The sequence below is a fragment of the Branchiostoma lanceolatum genome, chromosome 1, assembly GCF_035083965.1.
Source record: "Branchiostoma lanceolatum isolate klBraLanc5 chromosome 1, klBraLanc5.hap2, whole genome shotgun sequence".
Lineage (NCBI taxonomy): Eukaryota > Metazoa > Chordata > Leptocardii > Amphioxiformes > Branchiostomatidae > Branchiostoma > Branchiostoma lanceolatum.
The window spans coordinates 9,392,991-9,416,843 of NC_089722.1; the positions used below are offsets into that span (position 1 = coordinate 9,392,991).

At 41.1% G+C, this 23,853-nt stretch overlaps 3 protein-coding genes across 5 annotated transcripts; all 3 read right to left on the bottom strand.

The window, feature by feature from the left end:
* Positions 1-395: 395 nt before the first annotated feature.
* LOC136432546 (uncharacterized) lies at positions 396-3,739 on the bottom strand. The gene is made up of 4 exons (XM_066423913.1): positions 3,437-3,739; positions 2,621-2,698; positions 1,561-1,647; positions 396-968 (listed from the first exon to the last, which is right to left on the bottom strand). The coding sequence occupies exons 1-4, from the start codon at positions 3,498-3,500 to the stop codon at positions 853-855; spliced, it is 345 nt and encodes a 114-aa protein (XP_066280010.1). The 5' UTR covers positions 3,501-3,739; the 3' UTR covers positions 396-852.
* Positions 3,740-5,538: 1,799 nt separating this feature from the next.
* LOC136432552 (uncharacterized) lies at positions 5,539-13,387 on the bottom strand. Of its 3 annotated transcripts, XM_066423925.1 has the most exons (10): positions 13,207-13,387; positions 12,958-12,987; positions 12,337-12,411; positions 12,069-12,155; positions 10,864-10,952; positions 8,100-10,559; positions 7,658-7,738; positions 7,385-7,459; positions 6,447-6,533; positions 5,539-6,089 (listed from the first exon to the last, which is right to left on the bottom strand). In XM_066423925.1, the coding sequence occupies exons 1-5, from the start codon at positions 13,274-13,276 to the stop codon at positions 10,876-10,878; spliced, it is 339 nt and encodes a 112-aa protein (XP_066280022.1). In that variant the 5' UTR covers positions 13,277-13,387; the 3' UTR covers positions 5,539-6,089; positions 6,447-6,533; positions 7,385-7,459; positions 7,658-7,738; positions 8,100-10,559; positions 10,864-10,875. The 3 variants fall into 3 exon arrangements, with proteins under 3 accessions (XP_066280022.1, XP_066280042.1, XP_066280031.1); XM_066423945.1 differs by lacking the exon at positions 10,864-10,952 and having other exon boundaries at positions 13,207-13,386; XM_066423934.1 differs by lacking the exons at positions 10,864-10,952; positions 12,069-12,155; positions 12,337-12,411; positions 12,958-12,987; positions 13,207-13,387 and having other exon boundaries at positions 6,436-6,533; positions 8,100-8,275.
* A 6,092-nt stretch (positions 13,388-19,479) lies between these two features.
* LOC136432574 (uncharacterized) lies at positions 19,480-23,617 on the bottom strand. The gene is made up of 5 exons (XM_066423962.1): positions 23,444-23,617; positions 22,799-22,885; positions 21,642-21,728; positions 20,177-20,271; positions 19,480-19,835 (listed from the first exon to the last, which is right to left on the bottom strand). The coding sequence occupies exons 1-4, from the start codon at positions 23,508-23,510 to the stop codon at positions 20,189-20,191; spliced, it is 324 nt and encodes a 107-aa protein (XP_066280059.1). The 5' UTR covers positions 23,511-23,617; the 3' UTR covers positions 19,480-19,835; positions 20,177-20,188.
* Positions 23,618-23,853: the final 236 nt, after the last annotated feature.

Below are 23,853 nucleotides of genomic sequence, written 5' to 3' on the forward strand. Positions count from 1 at the left end.
AGCGAAACAAGTGTAGATTAAGCATCGTCAATTTTTCGGACTTGTCCCTCTTTGAGAGACGTCTCTCTTTGAGAGACAAGTCCCGCCCCCAACCCAAAGTAGACCAACATCATATAGTCACTCTGAAATCTAATGTGTGTCCCAGATTTGATGTACGCTGTATGTTGTTATATGTTTTGTAAGAACATAACAGCATAGCCAGTAGTAGCCTGCAGCCCAGCCTGTAGCGACTGTTGGGAGCGAACCAAAGTTGAAAAGGATGGTCTCCAGGCTAAGCCAGTTGGGGATTTGTGATTTCTAGATCTTCCCATACTTTGTAAGTTGGTGATTACTATTGAGGACACAGGGAATTAGTTGTCTTACTAATAGTAAAAAAAAGCCTGATTAAACGTATGCAGCAGCAGAAACGTTTTATTCCACATGAATACACATAGTGGCATACAGCTGTAGCAAAAACAGGTAATGCGCATGCCTCTTCATAACTGACGGATATGCATATACCACCGAATTCAACAGGCACATACTGACCGTACACAATACATTAATCACATGATTTCAACATACATGGACAAATATGGTCACGATGATACAAGAAGGAGAATGTATACAAATAAATAAAGAAACAGTTTTACGTTGCCCTTATCTTTTATTAAGTCTTTACGTACCTCGGAAAGTTGGCCATGGCTTAAATATCTGCTTACTGTTCACTGAAGCTACCACGTCACAAATGTACCACAACAGTATCGTATATATATATATATATATATATATATGCTACAACCCAACGTAACGAGTTTTCCTACATCTGAAGTACCAAAAGGTGCTAAAAAGTATAACGCAAGAGCAAATACATCAAAGTGACGACATTTGCGTTAAGAAATCTGATTTCAAACGTTTTAACATCTTAGAGAAGGCCAAGATCTTCTGAGCTCCTTGTGGTCCGATGTGCTTGGCTACGCTCAGCCGCACTGTAAGATAAAGAAAAAGATAACCGTTTGCAATACTAATAGCAACTGAATTCTACTGAGTCATATTGCACTTTTCCCAGCCACAGATGTTGAAACAGTTTCACAGAGGGCAGTGACGTATAAAATTATGTATTATTTTAAGCATTCGAGCGAAGTCATGATAAAAGAATCCTGTTGGACAGGAATTTTTCTGTCTACAGAGGCGTGTAAACCATTGTTTGCTAAACACACTGTAATCGTGCATAAGCTGGAGGCGAAGCCTGCTCCACATTTATAATTACCGCAGAAGAATGGACTGTTCTTTTCAAATGTCCGAAAAGACGGCGGAACTTTCATGTGATGCAATCACAAGATGGCGGATAATTATCTTGGTGCAGGGGTTGGGTGGGCGAGTTTTTAGTTACAATTCATGCCGTGAAAGTGATGTACGAAAAAACTATATTCTATCTATTTGATATCTAATAACCAGAGAAAAACGCAATGTCTGCCTCCAAAGTAAGAGCCACCACGCCGAATCTGGATAATTTCAGACGTATTTAATGTGTGTAATTATGAATAAACATTGAGGAAATGAAGATGGCGCAGGACTTACTGTTCTGTCGCTCGTCAGGAGTCATGTTCGTCACTACACGTCTGATCCTGTCTAAAGTCTCCTCTGCTTCTTTCTGGAACGCAGCATCTGTGGTAGGTACAATACACCACACAACATCACAATCTGGCGCATATTGAACCTACTGCAATACACACAAAACAATAAAATATCCATTTGATTAATACATTGTTAAGACCTGATGTTTGTGTTGTCCAGCAGGTAGATGAGAATGTCTTCGATTAAAGAAATGCCGAAGAATCTACTATAAATTTACCAAACATTTCGAATAGGAATGAATTAAAACTTTATTTTTTCTATTCTACTTAGGCCACAGCAAGTAAATTTTATGGATGACATCCTCCGCAGACTCCAAAATTAATGAGATAGGGCGGAAAAAAAACAAGGCGGGTCAAAAATAACATCATTCCTATATTTTCAAATTTTGAGATCATACGTCTTGTTAAACAAGAATTGAGGCGACGAAATATGATATCATGACCAACAGGTCTTTTATTCCTATATTCAACCAATGAGGTTTCATATATAATATAAAACCTCCTTGATTTAATGTAAACATGTCATTGTAGATGTGTATACATCTCAAAAGACTAACTACAACAAATGCAGAAAAGAGCTTGTTGTACCATCATCTGAAGCAACTACACTGGGAATTCATATGCGATGAAACACCTTGTGTATACAGCTCAATTAACTAGATCTCCCCCCCCCCCCATTATTCATATAATGTCCTTGCTAGAACAAATGCAGAAAACAGCTTGTTATTATACCATCATGGGCAGGAACTACACTGGGTATTCATATGCAATGAAACACCTTAGACTGTCAACGTTTACGACATAATTGCCAATTTTTGGCATCTTGACCACCGTCGGAGGGCAATGAAATTTCTTGTTTTTTATTTCGAAATCAGGCGAAAATTAATGAGCGCGCTGATGTCATCCATAAAAATTACTTGCTGTGGCCTTAGATCAATTGAAAATATGAAAAAATAACAAGTACTGGCCGCTAGGTCGGTTTTGTAAGTTTTATTCCAACTTACCATTGTACAGTGCCTTGTCACCGCTGGCAATATTTTTCAGGGTTTCCAAGTCTTTCCATGACTTTAACAAGTCGTTCACTACAACGAAACAAACCAAGCACATTTCAAAATCACTTCTATGATCTTGTGAAATTGTATAAACGTTTCAACAATTTCATTAGTTTATATGACATGTATGTTACCTCGGTTTCTAACTTATATGAGACGGAATATTGTCTCCCAAGTCACGAGAATTATATATCGAATATAGGACAGTCAGTATTTCGAGAGCCTTTCAATACAACGGGGACCGTTTCGGCGGTCGTCCCTCGGCTTCACAACTCCCATGGCTACACAACTCCCTTGCCGGCATTAGAGAACCTTGCCCCCCCCCCCCCCAATATATACGCCGCCGTTATAGGAAGTCTGCGAAGGAGGCTAGACAATGTTGTGATTGTGTCGGTTTATGGCACAATTCTATCTGTAACATTGACAACTTTTCCCGCGGGGCTATAATAAATTTCTTGTTGACACAACAAAAGTACGGCGACTTTCGGAAGTCTACGTACAAGTATATGAATAAATGAAAAGAAAAATAATGTTGATTTTAACGTATTGTTTATGATACTGGTTCTAAGGTTTAAACATTAATGATTCTCCCTATTAATCGATTTTTATGCCAAATGGTAGTTATTGCCTTCCTGCAAATGTTTTTCATACCAGCACCAAATCAGGGTCACAATAAATGACAGTAAAACAACTTAAAGTAATGGCGGGAAACGCATTGTGTGCTCTTTTTCCCCACGTGGAATAAATGAATAAGTGAACAATACGTACCCTCCCCCGCTTGCACAAACGCCACTAGAAGAGTCAGAAGCAACAGATAAGCTGCCTTATTCATGTTTCTACCACGAGTACCGCCTTACGAGTCCCCGGCCCCAAACGTTTATTCCTTAAATTATTGCTAAGACAACTCTGTGTGCTACAGGTTGTCGCAGGCACGTTGTTGATGACGTAAAACCCTTTTGTGATTCCGTTCCTGCGCATGTAGTCGAGAGTTCCTTTCAAAGATAAGTAGGTCACAGTTTTCTCCGGACGTCACGAGGAAACAAAAGGGCCGCGATGATTGCTGCTGGTCTGACGGGTGCATACCTCAGCCTGAGGCGAGAATCATTCCAGAAGTAATCTCTGGGGAGAAGTGATTTCCATACTGCGCCACAGGTGTAACACAGAGACACAATCAACAAAAACATCAAAGTCTATCAAAATTACGAATGGTCATTAACCCCAGCCAGTTAGAGATTGTGTAAACACAAGCAGTGACAAGCTAGGATGTATATAACGAAGGTACCTCTCAAATCGTGAGCAAGATAGAATACAGAAAACGGATAAATGCCCCGTCCACGATTCTGTGGTAGATTGAATAATTAAGTCGCCGCCAAGTCAGTATAACCTAGGTACCATCGTCCGCAGTAACTGTGGCCACCAAGCGAAAAGATTGAGCCAATAGTTACTACGGAGGATGGTACTAGTAGTCTAGTGTCAGGCGGACGTATTGGGTACATATGTCATAGCAACGTTCGACATATAGCAAACTCATCAGAAATGGTTGTCTTTATATCTTTTCTATTTTTTTAATGCATTGCGGATGACAAAACATACAATCAGGAAATAGGGTGTTAGACAAAGCTTTACATGACGATCAGCGGTAACTGTGAGCCAAAAGTTACGAGTTTAGTGTCCCGGAGAAAACGTTCCAACTGTACGATATAGTTTGCCTTTGTGTTGTGAAAGGGCTAGGGTATTTGCATATCAAGTAGTTAAAACGCACGGGACTAGTAGTACAGTCTCCTGGCTCCTGGGAATCGAACCCGGGAAGTCACCCTGGCGTAGCCAGTGACAAAAGTTGTCTACAAACGAGCTTCAATGAATGCTTAATCTTATTAAAAAAACAGAGGTTGAAAGCAAGATATGAACTCAGCTTTCTCTAATTCATCCCACCCAAACCATACTCTTGCCATCAATGTGCATACAGTATTATTAAAACTGAAATACTGAATAGCCTCCAAAAAGTCATTTCCATGTATATTGTACTAGACAAGAACCTTAAATCCACAGGCAGGTAAATAAAATCTGGACGCCGCGTCCAAAACGTATCAAACAGAGACAAGAGTGGACCTTGACGTAACTATAGTACACAGAACTCCACCATTCTTATTCAAGAAAAAATATATACATGTAACGTTACTCTCAACGATTCCAACACGTTCCGAACTTGTCACCCCCTCCCCCACCCAGGTTGTGAGTGAGTCCTATAGCCCTAGCCTACTCTGGAATATTGTCTGTCAGGCCATCATGTGCTCACAGATGGAAAACTAGCTCAAAGTTTTGATGTTCTATGTCAAGAATGACGCAAAAACACAACAAAACTGAGGTGATAAAAATATCACTTGAGTGTTTAGCTAAACCGGTACGGCTAAATATCGTCCAAACTATATATGTTTAAAAAGTCCTAGTCCCTATCTCACTGGACCCGCGACGCTTTGGCGCACCTCGCTGCGTTCGGGCAATTTGACAGCGCGCTCAACGAATGTCATTGGTAAAACACGAATGTTATTACGATTTGTGTGGTTTGTTGTCTTTTTAGTCATACTTGTACGTTTTGCATGATATTCCCATCATAAAGTCAAAGGTAAATCAAATCAAATTTAGAACGCAGTGAGGTCGCCAACGTGTCGCGGTTCCAGTGAAATACACAATGTAAGCATCACAATGCAGTACATATCCTAGTTTTGTTCTTCAGCTCTTATCTATTGTATCCAAATTCTCAGTCTTATGTATTCTATCCGAATGGACAGTAACAAAAAAAAAAGCTGGTCGTTTTTGTAACATGTGTTATAATCGCACAACAAGGCAAAAGAAGTGGTGTGACAACAGTATGCGTTTTTTTTCAGCAGCAAAGTTTTATTTGACTTGAATACTATCATAGTCTGTAACAAGAACAGGTGATGCCGACTTAAAAGCTCAGGATCCAACCACCAAAAAAAAACTAGAAAGTACAAGACACAAATTAGCCTCTAAATATCATGTGGAGTTGGACAAGACCTGAAGCTGTTTCGTATTCTATTTTGTGAACAATAATAGGGTATTTGTAGTACATTTTCCCAACGTAATTCGACAAAGAGCAGTGAGTCCATGCGGTATTTGAAATAAAGTTACCACATTGTCGCTCGATGAATTGAAAAAGGCATGAATATGTGATAAATTGAAGGCGTTTACACTTGTCTAGAAATTGACTGGAATTGGGAATTGTTACGTTCAATATGTAAGCCTGAACAAGTTACTACCGGTAAGTGTGTTTCAAACTTTGCTATGCAGAACAGTCTGTGTCTGTAAGATCTCGGATTACCACGTAAACGTTAGAACGAAATAAAACTATTTTGTTAGTGTCGGCCACGCTGTCTCTACGCCAGTGCTGCTTTCTCCAAGCCTGCGAAAAGAAAGAAACAAGAGGAGACTTAGTCATGAGTTGCAGAAGTTCTTTCATTCAAACCGTTCTCCGAAGAGCTGTTACGTTTTATACGTTACCGTCCAACGCGTTGTCTCTGATAACAGTCAATCTCTTTAAAGTCTCGTAGTTCTAAGTCATGACCCAAAAGCCGAACACCAAAGTCTTGTTTTAAACAGAAAAAAGAAGAGCGGTTAGAAATCAGCTTTAGAAATCGGACAGCCTTTGTATATCCTGTACTATGAAGTGCATTGTAGTTATCTTACAGTTTTTCTTTTTTGTTATATATTTGTATCAATATATTACTGTCAAATTTGACAACACACACCGCTTCCTTACTTTACTTCTTGTGCCCATGGCCATGCATCATGGCGAGGACATTCTGGGCATTCTTCTTCCCCATTGTTTTAGCAATTTTTTTGCCAGCTGCAACAAAAAATAAATAGTTTTAATAACAATCTACATCCACAATCGAGAAATTAAACACTTTCAAGTCGTTTCCGATGATGTTTAGATGAATTGTTAGTCCATTGTAGAGCATATATGTTTCTTAATGCACAGTCAGGGACGCTTATGATGCTAGATATCGTGCGACTGCAATTACATTGAGTAGTGCAACCAATAAGAGAGTCCAATCTCTGTTTCTCTCTGTCTTCTTTTGTCTTCTACCTGCTTGAAGAGTGTTATAGAAAACATTCATGTCGGAACTCCCTACTAAATCGCTCACACGGTGCACAACCAACTCTTTAAAGTTTGCGTCATCCGCGTGAGAAGACCATTAACTAAGCTCCGCGGTGCCGAGAAGCTAGCCAATCTTTCTCGCAGACCTATAATTGTACTTTTGTAGTCTTTGATTGTATGTAATCTCTAGATCTGTACCACGGTGATATTTGAATAACAAGCCATACAATACTGGAATGAACAGGTTGAACCACTACACAGGTATTATCCATACCCTGCGGGTGGAGCCTGATACCAGGTAAGAGCTGGGTCCGGGGTGGGTGTGTGTGTGCTCAAAGGAGTTCGCTGATCTTTACGGCTTAACAACCAGCTTGCAATTTGGCTTTACCACATGTCCAAAAAAAGACGTTTGTATAAGGGATGGCGGGTGTAGTGGGAAAATGTCATCCATGATCCAACGGGTGGCGAGATTATTTTTGGTAACGCCCTGGCTGTTGCATGTTAAGATGTCATCTTCTTACAAAGATGAAGACCCCATTCGGGCCTCCGAGTATGATCGACCACACTTTTCACATGGGTGAGTATGCAGGGCCTACCTGAGGCGCGCTTCCCGGCAGACAGATGCCCTGCTTCGTTCCTGATCTTCTTAAGTTCAGCACGAACTTTAGGATCTGTAATATAGAATTACGAAGTGAGTCACAACATGACAGCCATAAATCTGCTAAGAAGGAAATGAAGCGATTGATACATGAACCATGAATTACTAACAGACAAGCAATGTAATAGAGGTTGGCTCAGATGAATGACTGAGCAAATTTCTTAGGAATTCAGCGGTGAATTGACACAATGATACATGTATGTCGACTTACCATTGACCAGCTTGTGGTCATGGCTCACTTTCTTTCCGATGGTTTTCAACTCACTCACGGCCTTCTTCGCGACCTCGCGCTCTGTCAAAAGAAAAAAAAAAGTAACTTAAGTTTGAAAGTTTGATGTGGCTTTCATGACTGCATGGAGATTGTTGGTTGTGGTAGATGGTTGTACGGCCAGGATTGACTGCACTTTTACCAAACAAGCACTGACAATCAGACATTGCGGGCAGACAAATACCGGGTTAACAAACAATAGACGAAATGAAAGCTGGTATGACTATTGACGAGTCAGATTTACGTTTGATAAGGTGAACTGACCGTGATACTAGTAATCATTTCATCCGAAAATTACGACTTACATCAATGGAACACAGTATTGCTTATGGGAAACTGAGTTCGCCGTTGTCATCTTTTCTGCGATGAGGTAATAGATACTTACTACTAGGAGCAGAGTGTACGATGGCCACCAGAACAGCCAGGCACACCAGAACGACAGCAGCCTTCATGTTTCCGATTGGATTCAACAAGTGTTCTCCACAAACTCAGGACGTGTGTGTTCTCAGAAGAGGTCTGTGGTCTAATGATCACCGTAACTACGCGTCGGTCGTCTTCAATCCTTTGTGTTTTGGTCCTGCGCATGCGTTTTACAAATTACATAAAAGATGAGTAATGGTAGAACCGGTTTTTCACATCTAAGATTATTTCTTTGCGTCACGAAAGGGGAGTGATGAAAAAGGGATTGACGCACGCATAGCCTTAGGCAAACGTGGCCCCCAGTTTGAAGATCTCTCCAAATCTCGGCAGAATGATAAAAGTCCCTGTTCACACCAGGATTCGCGAATCAAGATCCACCTAGGAACTGGGATTGATCCCGATTCCGATTGATCCCGAATTTTGCAGAAATGTGAAGGCACAGATCTTCTTGAAACTGAAATGTCTTAATTGTACAGATTTTTATGAGCGACTGAGTTGATTTCAAGATACACACTTGGAAGTTTGTCAGAAGAAAACATCAGATCAAGAGAGGTACAATTAGTAGTAAAAGGGGAATTTCCGTGACTTAGTTACAATTATTGTAGGAGACTGAAACTGCACATGTATCAAATACGTCTCTCTATAAGCCACGTGCTTATTTTCCTTTCTGAACTACAACCAGTTTTTCTTTTTTCGTTGCTGGAGTGGAGTGAACTTTTGATCAATTACGTATCGGCTATGGATTCAACTAGCTCCGATATCACACCTCAATTTATCCTAGTAGGCGTAAGAGAAGGACTGTGAATACCCCCTCTCACTAGACTTGCGACACGTTGGCGACCTCGCTGCGACCGGGCAATTTGACAGAGCTCTCAATGAATTTCATCGATAAAAAACGAACCTTTTCACGTTTTGTGTATTTTGTTGTATTTTTGATTACAAGTTTTGCATTATATTCCCATTATAAATTATGGGATTATAAAGTCAAGGGTAACACAAATCCGATCCAGGACGTAGCGAAGCCACCAACGTGCCACGGGTCCAGTGAGAGGTGCTTAATAAGGAGTTCAGAAATGCAAATTGGCATGTACATCCTACCTGACCGAAAACTCTACTCTACTCTACTCTACTCTACTCTACTCTACTCTACTCTACTCTACTCTACTCTACTCTACTCTACTCTACTCTACTCTACTCTACTCTACTCTTCTCTACTCTACTCTACTCTACTCTACTCTTCTCTACTCTACTCTACTCTACTCTACTCTACTCTACTCTACTCTACTCTACTCTTCTCTACTCTACTCTACTCTACTCTACTCTACTCTACTCTACTCTACTCTACTCTACTCTACTCTACTCTACTCTACTCTACTCTACTCTACTCTACTCTACTCTACTCTACTCTACTAATACCCCGTCCCGTGTGGTAGATTGAATAATTAAGTCGCCATCAAATCATTTGTCAGGAGGGCGTATTGGGTACATATGTAATGTGTGACTGAAGCGTTAGCAACGATATTTGGCAAACTCAACAGACATGACAGTCTTATGATCCGTCTTTTAAGTTCTTTTCATGCACGGCAGGCGACAAAACATGAAGTTACTAAATAATGTGCTAAACAAATATTTACGGGACGATTAAAGTAAATTGTAAGCCAGTTTAGCAGCTACACGATAGTTTCCTTGTGAGTCGTGAAAGGGCTAGGGTGTTTGCATATTAAGTAGTCGCCCTGTCGTGGCCAGTGGCAAGACTTGTCTACAAACTAACTTTAACAAATTCAAGAGCAAATGAACAGCAATCTTATGGAAAAACAAAGGATGAAAGCTAGATATGAACTCACCTTCCTAATAGTCATAAAACTGAAACCACAATCTTCCTACCAATGTGCATATTATCAAAATTGAAATACTGATTAGCCTGGCTGGACTAGAGTGCACAGAATTCAGTCATTGTTATTTCTATAAAATATAAACGTTCAATGATTCTATTAAGCACGCCCCGAACTTGCCGCCCTCCCCCTCCATACGGGAATTGTCAGTCTTATGTATTCAGTATCCGAATAGACAGTCAAAAAGTGTCCATAGAGTTCATCATTTTGTCGGGTACCGGTTCTGAGCTGGTAGTTTTTGCAACATGCGATATAACGTTAATCGCTCAACAAGACAAAAGAAGTAGTGTGACAACAATACGTTTTTTTCAGCAGCAAAGTTTTATTTGACTAAAATACTATCATAGTCTGTAACAAGAACAGGTGACGCCGACTTCAAAGCTCAGGATCCAACCACCGAAGAAATCTCGAAAGTACCAGGCACAAACTAGACTCTAAATGTTAATCAAATGGAGTTGTACGTTAACGTTAGATCGAAGTAGATTTTTAGTGTCGGCCACGCTGTCTCTACGCCAGTGCTGCTTTCGCCAAGCCTGTAAAAAGAAACGAACAAGAGGAGACTTAGTCATAAGTCATATAGGTTATTTTATTCAAACTAAAGTCTTTTTTTTTTAAACAGAAAGACAGAAAAACAAGAGCGGTTAGAAATCAGCTTTAAGAATGCTGGTCATGATTTGGCGACCAACAAAATGTATCAGGAACATCAGACGGTAGTAATTGTGCATTTGAATGTCCTATATTGTTTACAAATAAGTAGATCTACATTGCGATTAGATTGAAAATATTTTTTGCGTTTATTTGTATCAACCTCTTTCAGTCAACCTTTACAACACACACCGTTCTTTTGCTCTATTTCTTGCCCTTCAGCTTGGACAGCAACTGCTTGGCTCGTTTTTTCCCGAAGTCATGGGCCAGTCTTTCCCCCGCTGTAACGTAAAGGAAACGTTTAACGATTTGAATGGTAACGTTACACTTACACCCACAGTTCAGAACACTCTCATATTGTTCCAGGTCTAGATGTTTACTGGTAGTAAATATTCACTGTAGAGCATGTTTATTCACATTGAAACCGGACGTCATAACCGCACATCCCCGGAACAACGAACATGTAGACATTGCAATTTAGATAGGATAGAGGACGAGCAACAGTTTTTAGTGGAATGTAGTTTATACAACGAAGAGAGAGCTGCTTTTTACAAACTAGTTCAGTGTAGGTTTCCCCATTTCATACATCTTGGAAACGCGGAAAAATTCATATTTCTAATGGCTTTAGATAAACCATTAATCATCAAACATACTTGTACCAATATTTACAATATTACTAAGAAGCGAGAAGAGGCCAAATTAACGTAATCATTAGACTAGTGCAAGCTTATATTTGTATGTATATATGTGTGTATTTGCAAACTGTGATGTTTTCTGTTGTGACCTGTACTAAACCCTGTTGGGTATGTGTGTGCAATGAAGGTCTTCATTCATTCATTCATTCATTCATTCCTTCCTTCCTTCCTTTCCTTTCCGGTCACCCGGTCCACGACCAACTCTTTCACGTATAAAGTGTCATTCGTGTGAGAAGATCATTAACTAACCACGAAGCCGAGAAGTGAATGAAACCTTTTGCACAGACGGTATTATGGTGTCTCTGTAGTCTTTTGATTAAATGCAATCACTGGATCTGTACCTGGACTCTCCACAACTGTTTTAGAATAACATCAGAACAGGTTGAACGACTATGTACTAGGTTTCCATGCCATGGAGCGAAGCCCATTGCCCTCTTTTAGCAGAAAAGAACTGGGACATATGGGGGCCACAAAACAAAAGAGTGCGCTGTTCTTTACCAACTGTCAAGAAAAAAATGGGACATGTCACCCAGACACGCTAGTCTGAGACGTTCAGTCAAATCTGGGTGGAAGATGTAATCTTATTTTGGCAACGCCCCGGGCGCTGCATGTCACAATGTCATCTACTTGAAAATCCCCATGCAAGCCTCGCGTGAGGGAGACTTAAAACGCTTCCTACTCAGGTGGTTGTGTAGAACGTACCTTTCTTGAGCTGGCTGTGTTTCAGATGACTGGCTCCTTTCTTGGCCATACTCAGAGCATGTCCAGCCTCCTCACGAAAGCCAACATCTGTAGCACAGAATAAAAAAAACAAAGTCAAAATTTGACATTCTAGAAACATGCTTCCTTATCCATCCATCCAATTTGACCAGATCTGAGAATTCTGATGACAAGAAAATAAAGCAATCGCGTATCGATACCATGAATTAGACAAGGCATGGCTAGATTGGTAAATGATATGCTGACTTACCACGAAGCAGTTTATGGTTTTCGCTTGCTTTCTTTTCAAGGGATTCCAACTCATGCACGGTCTTCCGAGCGAGCTCTGTGGACGACAGAAGAAAAAGGCAAGCTTAGTTAGAAATTTGCTTTCAATGCCGTTTTTATTGGTAGGATAATAACCGATGTGTCTTTGATCGAGAATCGGTATTACAGTTCAACTCAAGGGACTGGGGAATATGGTTAGTTACTAGGGCCCGTTGGTCAAGACAACGATGTCAATTTGGACGGGACTGTTACTGTAAATGCATTTGAGTTCGCGTGGTTTTTATTTCGCGCTAAGGGGAAAATTAAGTGTTCGTGGTGGTTTTAATTTCACGGCAGTGCTATAGTCACATACTGCTACAGTATTGGACAAAATGTTCGCGATGGTTAAAGGTTCACCGCGAACATAAAAAAACCGCGAACATAAAACCACAGAGAACATTTCTGCATAAAATGTGCCTTACGACTGGAGGTTTGACTGTACTTTCACAAGACACAAGGGCAAGGCACGTGACAAATACTGGGGTAACTGAACAACAAGATAGCAGAGGGGCGACTACAATGACTAAATTGATAAGCCAGATTTCCGTTTATAAAGTCTACTGACCGTGTTTGTTAGGAGCGCTGGCTTCTGCATCTGTAAAGAAAAACAGAGGTATTTGAAAGCAACCATTTTTTTTCAAATTCACATTTAATGTTGTTGACATATCATACATACCTAGTCTAGGTAGACTTTTCTGTCCAGAATCCTTTTATCCGATAAGTACGGGGGTAAGACTTACATCAATGGAACACAGCATTGCTTATGGGAAATTGCGTTTTCGTCTTTTTTTGGGATGAGGTAGGAAATACTTACTGTCCACGGGAGCGCAGTGTACGATGGCCACCAGAACAGCCAGGCACACCAGAACGACAGCAACCTTCATGTTTCCGATTGGATTCAACAAGTGTTCTCCACAAACTCAGGACGTGTGTGTTCTCAGAAGAGGTCTGTGGTCTAATGATCACCGCAACTACGCGTCGGACCACTTCAATCCTGTGTGTTTTGGTCCTGTGCATGCGTTTTACAATTTACATAAAAGATGAGTAATGGTAGAACCTGTTTTTCACATCTTAGATATTTTCCTTACGCCACGAAAGGGGAGTGATGAAAAAGGTATTGACGCACGCATAGCCTGAGGCAAACGTGGCCACTTGTTAAAAGATCTCTCCAAATCTCGCCGGAATGATCAAATCTTTTAAAAACCCCGTTGATACCAGGATTCGCTAATCGGGATTTACTTAAATCACGGGATTGATCTGGATTCGATCCGCCAAATCCACCTTCTGATCGGGATCCCCGCCCCCCTCGGAGCCGGATTCGGACCGTCCATACCAGGATTCGTGCATTGGGATCAATCCCGTGCTTGAGGGAATCTCGATTCGCGACAACGGGGTTTATTCTTATTTGTAACGAGGTATTAGCTCAAGAAAGGGGAAGATGCTAAAAAAATGGTTCGACAACTCTATTTGTTTCAAAGTTACCATTACAATGCAGCCGAATAAACTACATCTGAGAAAACAAATTATAGTGGCATGATAATTGCCCGCCCGTATGTGTCTGCAGGGCTTACTATTTCCATCATAAGTATGTCAGCGATTGTCACACCCTCTTCTTACTGAGCGACAGAACAAAAGCTTGACACATTCCCGACAGGTCACGCCTTACAGCCCGGGGCGAGAATCCTTCTGAGAAATTGTCTCACACGCGAAGGGTATTTCTAATAAGGCTACTCCATAGGCATAGCTGGAAAAATGAATGCAGTTAGCATAAATTACTATGTTAACCAGTCTTGATAACCCTTCAGATCTTAAGTTGTCCTCTCATTTTGTCAGAGTAATCTGTATTGCGTGTTCTCGAGAATGCGTAACACGTAAAGAATGCCCAGGATGCCGTTGTTTTCACCGATACAACGTAGAACAAGATGTAGAAACTTATATGATGTACAAAAATTAAACTAAACTGTGTTTACAAAATCTCTCGCTGGCTGGGGTGGTAATCGTCGGGCCGGCCACTAGGAGCGCGATTGATGCTTTGGTCCCATTTCCAAAACGGGGCCCCGTCCGGGCAGCCTGTAGGAACGAAATATATGATATCAAAGACAATGAAAGAAACAAAACGTAAAAAAGTACTCCTAACCATTTCTTGTGTATTTTCTTGATATTCATTTTTTTGTCTTTCGTTTAAGAAAACCCGCCCGGCCCCGGATTGAAAATATGATTAAAGCATTAGTCAGGCTAGGACACAAGCTTCCGTGAAGTAATTATGGTGTTTGCGGCGTGGGCTAAGGTGTTTGATACCCTCTTTACCAGGAATAAAGATTTCCTTAAAACCTGTTTCCATTTATGTCCAAGTAGTTGTTTGTTACATGTATAACACTAGGTAGCAACCAAGGCAGTGTAGCAAGCAGGAGCCTAACCTCTGCTTGGAGAGAAGCTAGTTGGCGGGCTGTACCACACCTTCCAGATGGCTGTGTCGAACGAACGGAAACAAACCGCATGCCTCACGACCTCTTCCCTCATGACCTCAATGAAAAGCGGCCTGCAGGCTGATTTGAGCTTCTCATTCATAAACATAGGTTCAAACGAACCTATAATTCTCCAAAGCCTGGAGAAACAGCAACGGTGCTCAAAATCGCCTTGCGTCATCCTGACCTCAATCACTACCTACAGATCAAAACTCAAACAAATCCATTTAAAGGATCTTGAGTTATGGTACTGGAAGCAGAACACAGTCAGTTTCGGCCTACGGGAATTTCTACAGTTAAGGGCCAAAAGGTGACTGGCTTCGACGCGGTAAAAATTACAGTGAGGTGCACTTGAGAAATACGAAAAACGAATATGTTTGAGTTTAGGGTACAACCTACAAATAACTCAAAAACCAAAAAAATTCTGTCGGCGTATCGGCTTTTCACGCCCACTTTGAAACAGCGCTCTGCGAGAGGTCATTGAACTGCAGTCGACTCACCCCGAGAGGCAGTTGCATAATGAGAAGGCGCATTTATACGCAATGGTCCACCATCCAAATCCTATAGTAACAAGAGTTCCACGACCTCATATCTCCATGAACAATTCTATTCATGCAAATGACTTACACATTTGCATAATATATGCTTGGTCATAAACACCTTTATCTAACTTAGATGTTGCAATATTGACAGTCCTATAATTTTCCAATTAGATGAATTATCGTGTTTTGCATTAATTATGCAAATTAGGAACTTTATTTGCATAATTGGTATCTGTTGATGCTCCACTTTCCATAAACTACATATGTTACATGTATTTGAGTCTGATAATGGAAAACACTGTAAATATGGATTTTCCTCATTAGCTATGCAAATTAAGTCACAATTAGCATAATTTGCACTTCATTATGTATATCTCTGTCTAAGCTACCTGTTTACTAAGTATCATATTGACAGTCCTATAATTTTCCAATTAGATGAGATATGGTGTTTTGCATTGATTATGCAAATTAGGAATTTATTTGCATAATTGGTATCTGTTGATGACCCACTTTCCATAAACTACATACGCTACATGTATTTGAGTCTGTTAATGGAAAACACTGCAAATATAGATTTTCCTCATTAGCTATGCAAATTAAGTCCCAATTAGCATAATTTGCACTTCATAGTGTATATCTCTATCTAAGCTACCTGCATACTAAATATCATGGATATCCGTTGTTCCTTTGTTCAGTTATTCTCCTTAGAAGATTTTCACAGAAACGCCCTTGCAGTTTCAGAGGAAGCCGCTAGGGGGCCCAAACCTACACCACTTCTTTATTACATCACAAGCTATCTGCCACCCAAAAATCAAGACCACAGCACGTCCAGGTCAAAAGATACAAAAATTGCAGTTCTGCTGCAGTACCAAGGTCACATACCAGGGGGCCCAAAATCGACCTTAAATTTCGGCTTCCCAACACCTGCCCACATCCCAAATATCATTGTAATCCATCAAGAGGTTCTTGAGTTACGCTGACGGGAGTGGTGCGGAAACACAAACATACACACATACACACACACACACACACAGACAGACACACCCAAAACAATATCTCCATTTTTCATGGAGATAAAAAAACGACATATTTCTACACCACACAGCACAGTTTACACATGGATGCCTCTCACATGCGACTTTCTACCCAGTCTTCAAGAGTTTGGGCCGCACTATATTTTGTACCCGCGCCATAGAAATACTGTGTTCTGCGACCTTTATTGCTGCGAACACGTAAATCCGGACCTGTCGGGGGTCACTGACCTCCACCACGGAGAAATAGCGCAGCCAGCACTGTCCTGTACGTGCATACACGGGACTCCGGACGACTGGCCTTGCTGATTAATTGTTTGTATTTACTAATTAATGATTAATTAGCAAAGTCAACTGTCAACAATACCTAGACATCTATAACTCTTGATCAGCATGGTACATCGGTTGAAACGTGTTATCAGGCAGGTACAGGAGTTGTTGTCTTGTAGTTATCTCCATGACAAATGGAGATAATATTTGGGTGTCTGTGTCTGTCTCTGTGTGTCTGTATGTTTGTGTTTTTCGGATTTTTGTAGTCAGCATAACCCAAGAACCTCTGGATGGATTACGATGATAATTTGTATGTGGGTAGGTGTTGACTAAGCTATGGGAGAGACTGAGTGAGTGAGTGAGTTGGAAAGACGGAGGGGTAGGTCGATTTTGACCCGATTTGCATAATTAATGTATGACGATGTTTGTTTGTTTGTTTGTTTGAACCTTTGTTTATTCATGATAAGCTCAAATCGGCACGCAGGCCGCTTTTCATTGAGGTCATGTTAACCTCATAGAATCGCCTTGACCGTATTAGGTGACATATGTCACAAGAATAGAATCCTCATCATTTGCCACTGACCTATCATGATAGATTTCCATATATGGCGAGGATAAATTTCCATAGATAGGAATGGAAGCGTCGATAGCCCCGGGCCGAAATAGATTTAAAGACAGTTATGCAACGACATCTAGCGAAGTATATAGGGACGACAGAATAAGTCTTCAAGTCAACTCTGACAACTGTCTTTGACTGTTCGAGCGACAAAGAAATACTTATATGATGACGAAAATTAAACAATAGGATACTACATGAAATATTGCTAAATGATCGACAGTAAATATCACGGGTTTTTATCCAGTGGAAAGCATCCAACTTGCTTCAATGTTTCCTTAACATACAAGTACACAAAGATGATTTGGCGTTTTCTGAACAATGGCGGGCCCTTCGATTGGCAAAAGCTAAAAAATTCCATCATGTATCATTCAGCCGTCACATTGTATCAAGTATGCTGTTAACCAATGAACATCATCTATCTTATGGTCTATGAAATTTAATTGACACTGACACAAAGCCAAACGCTAAGCATGGAATGATTTGATGTAACGTTACATGCTATATGTATCACTCACATATATAGAAATCCAGGTTCTGTATAATTCCGTAGAACATACTTTTGTGTAAAGCTAGCGTGCTTATTTAGGTCTCAGTACGACTAGTGAAATAGGTACTTCTATGTATTTCTTGTCTGGTCCGGGCTGTTACAGGCCGATAGATGATGATGATGATGAATATCGACTTATTCCACCAGACCAATCTTAGACAATTGCGATTTTCGTCGAAGGTTATGTATTCATTTATTTAAGTACAACTCATTAGGTGCAATTTTGTTCTTAAGACGTACCGCCGAATCTTAATAAGCGTTTTTGTTCTCAAACATCTAAATGGCCATTTAGTTACTTATATTATACAAGCAGTTGTGTCGACACAACGACGTTTGTTTTACGTAAGAAGTCAATTATTATGTAACATCATTTATCTCACCTACATTAGGGTAACTATTCTTTGACTTTCTTAGTTTGAACCACTGGATGTAGTAATTGTTTTCCTTTGTCTTGTTAAATGTCAAGACATTTATTCGAGGTAAGGGTCCACTCTGATTTGGTCAAGGGTCATTCTCTGCTTTGCTAAATGTTAAGACCTTGATTCGGTTAAGGAAATCCTTTGTATTGTTAAATGATAAGACCTTGATTCGGTAAAAGGTTATCCTTTGTATTGTCAAATGTTAAGACAATTATTCGAGGTAAGGGCCCGCCTTGATTCGGTCAAGGGTCATGCAGCTGTTCACATAAGCACACACCCAGAAGTCATACAAGGTCGCGTATATCCTGATAAAATCTCGAGTATCGTCCCTTTATTGTTGTCTACGGAGAGAAATCCCGTATGTAATGCCCGTTTTTCTGATGCAACTTTGACAAAACATCCGTAAAACATCTGTGAGAACATTACGTTCTGTTTACGTGCTGCCACTACGATATGATATAATGAACCTTACCACATACGTTACATACGGCAGGGATTTTATTAAACCAGTCTTTCAATTTCAATTTTTGAAAGAAGCAACGTATCATTTAGAAACAAAATTTCAATGGGAAAGAAATAAAAATCCACGCAACAAAAAGCTATCAAACTAGTAACTTAGTATCCAGGGGAGAGTGGGGACCCACGTATACACTAAGTAATATGGCACCCAGGCTATGGGTTACACACCTCTTGATTAAAATCTCGACTCCATGTCTAAAACTTAGCAAACTGGCGTATTTTTTACATTCCTAACTACTAGTATCTGGAGCAACAAAACTTCCTAATTTCTACTCAAAAGTTCCATGTCGTTGATTTGCCGTTTTATGTGCATACTAGTATATGGAGGTAATGTCGAAATTAGCCGATCGGTCAGGTTACCAAGTGTTCTCGGATAGAAAAGTAGAACTGGACGTTTAAGAATTAGCAAATGAAGGAGAATGCAGTTATCGAAATAACTTGGAATATTGGCAAAAGGATCACTTTTCTCTGTAGATAATTCGAGACTGTCAACCATGGTACGAAGTGGGATAGATTTGACGTATCAAAGAAAACCTGTTTCATTGTATCCGAGCAGAGTTACTAGATAGTCAAGAGGCTTTGGCCTCCCACTCTGTGTCAAATTGTGTGTAATGCCTCACGACCCGAGGGCTCACAGTGTGTTGATACAATTAAGTAATCAGGCTTACAACAATATTGTATGGCAGCAATGTTTTATTTGATCTGAACCCTGTCACAGTTTGTCACAATGGCAGGTGATGTCGACTTAGATCTACGTTAAGGGTCACTAGAAGTTGCGAGTCATTTTTGACAGAAGAAACTGATATATGCACTAACGTGTCATGCATTAGAGGCGTTCGGGTTTGTTTTTAAACTGACTCTTTTTTCCGACACAAAGACACGACTAGCTGGGTTGAGTATAAGTTAGAGTGCATCTATGAGAGAAGGCAGGAGACGTGATTATCCGGTCTAACATTAGCGAGCGGACTAAGCTAGCGTGACAGTCTAGGCCATGCTCGTCGCCATCAAAGCTTGCTGCTCTCGCCCTTTATCTGTAGGAAGAAAAGAACAATAGAAAAGTGAGCTTCGATGCAGTTTGCAGACCACGTTTCCACATACCACGGTGTACACACCCTAGTCTAACGTGTAGTCCATAATCATGTTCAGCCTGCTTCTTTGTCCCAAATGATATGCACGTCATTACACAAAATTTCAACACGCAAGCCTTTCTTTACGTACTTAGTAAAAACACACTGCCAAACCTTGTCTGTTGAAAACATCAGATGGTAGCGTTATCGTCTCTGTTTCTTTTACGTACGATAACGTTATATGAAGCAAATGTCCATCTATCTTAACGTGTAGTTATATTTCGATGCAAGTGTTGAAAACTTACCGTCTTCTCGCCTTACTTCTTCTTCAGCATCTTGGTGAAAGTCATGATCTTCTTGGCTCCCTGGGGCCCTGTGTACTTGGCAATACTCAGACGCACTATAAAGTAAGGACAAATAAAAGCGGTTTTAATCATAGATAGCGTTCACTGTTGAGATGTATAATCTTCTTACACTGTTAGTCGGTAATATAGGTAAAGCGGTCGGACCTCAGTGATGTGCCCTTTGACGTAGGAGATGATTAGGTGTTTGAATGACACAGTTAACTTTACTTCTACGGCGTTGACGTGGACAGCAAAGTGCTGTATTCAAGTCTTAACTTCAAGTATCTTACTCTGCAACTTATCTTAATACCCTCATTGTTTGAAATGTAGTTTAGGAATTTGTAGTGGCGCCTGTGCTGCGTTTTTGATGCCACGTCCAGATAAACATTGAATGAAAACGGACCGAAAATTAGGGCGTGTGTGAGGTGATTTATAGCATTTGTGACATATGTGCGCTGACACCTGGCGAAAGTTGGGTCCGAAAGTTGTCGGGACGCAACGGAGCGTAAGACGGGACCCCAGGCGTTGCTCCCGACTGGGCGAGGTACACTAACTTCGCAAAATCGCCCTGCACATGCAAGGTAATGTCGTCATACACATAGATTTTTCATGGTCATATTCTACGCAAAACTTCCCTTGATCCCTGTGGAGGGTTAGTTTTGTCGTAGCGTCGATGAAAATCCCGAGACAAACCATGTCAATGCCACATCAGTCGTAAATGTGACAACGCCTAGGTGTTTACCACCCGCACATTATGGGTAATAACTCTCGGGGGTTGGGCCGGACTTGGCACACAGAGCCGGGGCGAAGTCTCCACCTGGCCTTCCGGTCCAGTTGAAAATTTACAGAAATTCGCCGAGGCTGAGATAATTGGTATGACCCTATGAGGACGGAGCTCGCCTTTGAGAATGATTCACTCTACTGGAGTAGCTGACCACAATTTTAGCTTCACGTTCAGATGGAGGATCCTAGGAATCAGCAATGTCGAAATGGCTGACACGAAAACCCTCACAAAATAAAGGACGGGAGGAAGAGGACCTCTGAGAAGAAAAGCATCCCCCTGGATTTGCCGACGACCTCGCCATAAGACACCTGAGCTAAAACTTCTTCTCGTTTTATAACTAACATCACGTGGCATCCCACACCCAGATACGGTTTACCGAACAATCATACTTGTATTGGTGATACAGTAATCTTTATTGACATAACAAAAATAGAGCGACTTTCGTAAGGTCTTCAACAACTATACACACAAAGAAACAAATGAATTAACCTACGTACAAGCATATCAATAATAAAATCAACATGTTGAGTTAACACTACTAGTTCTAAGGTCTTACCGTCCTTTGATGTATTTGCCTATCTGTACATAGTAAGGTTATCTTCCCTTGATATACGCAACGGTTGAACAATTTTGAAGACGTACGTTTTTGGTAGTCCTCTGGAGTCATGGACTTGGAAGCGCGCTTGATCCGCTTCAGAGTCTTCCCGGCTTCAGCGCGGAACACAGGGTCTGCGGGGAAAACAACGTCCTCAAAATCAATCATGAAATCTTTATTTCGTGTGGCGTGACGGCAGGGTGTTCGGCCCAGAACCAAGCGGTACCGGGTTCGAATCCACCGATGTTGTGCCCTTTGGAAAGGGACTTTACACGACATTCCTCACTCCACCCAAGTTTAAAAATGGGTTTACTGTTCTATGTACGTGGCACTGCACTCAAGTTTTTTCATACTTATTTCAACAGTGCCACGTACATAAAGCAATATACCCATTTGTCGTCCTTGTTTGTCAAAAAGCGAAGTAAAAAATAAGATATCTTCATTGACACAAAACAAGTATAGCAACTCTCGTAAGTTCTACTGCATCTATACATACAAACAGACAGTCAAGTGGATACAAATGAATTAACCTATACATAAATGTCATGTTAGCCTGGATGCCAGACTGTTTCCAGGGCCTACACAGGCCAGCTCTTCGGCTCTAGTATCAACATGCCCCCAAGGGAATTCTACCACAGTTCCTCCCCCTGAGTTAGAGCTGAGATTTTCAAGTTATCCAAGTCTCGTTTCTCAGGATCTGATGGTATGGTGAAATTTCCAAACCGGGGCCCGGCCGGGCAATTTGCGGATACAGAAATCATGACAAAAAAGACTGCGTAGAACACAAAACGTAACAAAAATAGTCATGAGCATAGTTAGTTTATATTTCTTGATATCCACTTCTATTTTTCGTTTCAGCAAACAGCCCGGCCGGGGCCCGGGTTAGAAATGTGACCATAGCATAACTGTGGTTGTGGTAAAATTTCATTGGGGGAATGATGGTTCTAGAGCTAGGACCTGGTCTGTGTGGGCCCCAGTATGGCATCCGGGCTTCATCATCATTATCAACATCGCCGCTTGTCGCTACTGCCTTCCACAGTTTTTTTCACAGGCAACGTACATGAACATCAAGCCCCCAGTTCACTAGACGGCGTCCGCGCTACAATCTAGCTTCAATTCGCACTTCAAAAGAACCAGACAAAACATATAATGAAAATTTGACAGCGTGTAAAAGCTAGATTTAGGATGTGTCATGTCGACTTACCCTCCAAAAGTTCCTTGTCTCCGTTCGCAATCCTCTGAAGGTTTTCCAAGTCTCGCTTCTCAAGTTGTTTCTCAAGTATTTCGTTCACTACAATAAGAAAAAAAGCAACTCTTCAGTACGGACACATTTTAAGATCCCTCCGATGTTTTTATCGCATGATAACATACAACATTTCTACAATTTATCTATTCGTCTACAGGACATGTGTATTTTTCTGAGTCTTCATATCATATGATATTATTAACTCATTTGATTTGATCGTGCATTGTGTACGTTTTGACATTGTGAGGGTAAAGTTGAAATCAGTAAAACATGTATACAGCTTCAGGGTATACGGTGTATTCACCCGCCACCTAACAACACACTAGTCTGGGAACGTCTACATAGCCACCGGTCCAGGGGTTTAAAAATACAAGAAACCAACCCGGCGTTGATCATGGTAAACTTAGTTTACTGCTACTCTCCTTTGGGCCCTGTCGTATTCGCCCTTCGGTAGGTTTACTTAATTGAATTGAAGGCATGCTTGGCACGGTCCTAGATGCGCCGCACAAAATCAAGCTCGCTAGTGCCTCGCCAAAAAGTTGTACGACAACAAAAATCGTAAGCCGAACACGGCATCGGCGCGGTGAGCCATTGAAAACGTACCTTCCCCCACGGCGTACACAAACGCCACTAGGCCAGCCAAAAGCACGAGTACGGCTGCAGTCTTCATGTTTGTGTCACTGCACAGTGTCGCCGTGCACCAGGAGTCACAGGAAACGGTTTGGACTATCTTGGTAGTGGCTTGCTTTAAGATCAAGATACGTGTGCCCCCTATGATCTCGTTTCTGCGCATGCGGTGTAGACTTTCTGGATTTAATGCAATTGTGCGCGCGTGGCCAAGCCTTCCATTGACGTCTCACATTGTTGTCAAGGCCACGAGAGAAGAAGTGATGACACATAATTGATGAGTGTCCACTGTTGTACGCCTAGCCTTAAGGCAAGGCCTTAAGGCGAGGCATTCATGAAAAGACTCCTCGTTGTTAAACCCGCGACATTTCGTAGGAATGCTTCGT

Bases quoted from the DNA above. Each gene is read 5' to 3' on its own strand.
- LOC136432574 (XM_066423962.1), bottom strand. From the start codon at position 23,510: ATGAAGACTGCAGCCGTACTCGTGCTTTTGGCTGGCCTAGTGGCGTTT. The intron at 22,886-23,443 runs GTACGTTTTCAA...TTCTTATTGTAG, and splicing joins TGTGTACGCCGTGGGGGAAG to TGAACGAAATACTTGAGAAA. The intron at 20,272-21,641 runs GTACGTCTTCAA...CTTACTTTATAG, and splicing joins TCCAGAGGACTACCAAAAAC to TGCGTCTGAGTATTGCCAAG.
- LOC136432552 (XM_066423925.1), bottom strand. From the start codon at position 13,276: ATGAAGGTTGCTGTCGTTCTGGTGTGCCTGGCTGTTCTGGTGGCCATC. The intron at 12,988-13,206 runs GTAAGTATTTCC...TTTTCTTTACAG, and splicing joins ACACTGCGCTCCCGTGGACA to ATGCAGAAGCCAGCGCTCCT. The intron at 12,412-12,957 runs GTCAGTAGACTT...TGTCGTCCACAG, and splicing joins CAGCGCTCCTAACAAACACG to AGCTCGCTCGGAAGACCGTG.
- LOC136432546 (XM_066423913.1), bottom strand. From the start codon at position 3,500: ATGAATAAGGCAGCTTATCTGTTGCTTCTGACTCTTCTAGTGGCGTTT. The intron at 1,648-2,620 runs GTAAGTTGGAAT...TACCTACCACAG, and splicing joins TGACAAGGCACTGTACAATG to ATGCTGCGTTCCAGAAAGAA. The intron at 969-1,560 runs GTAAGTCCTGCG...TTTATCTTACAG, and splicing joins TCCTGACGAGCGACAGAACA to TGCGGCTGAGCGTAGCCAAG.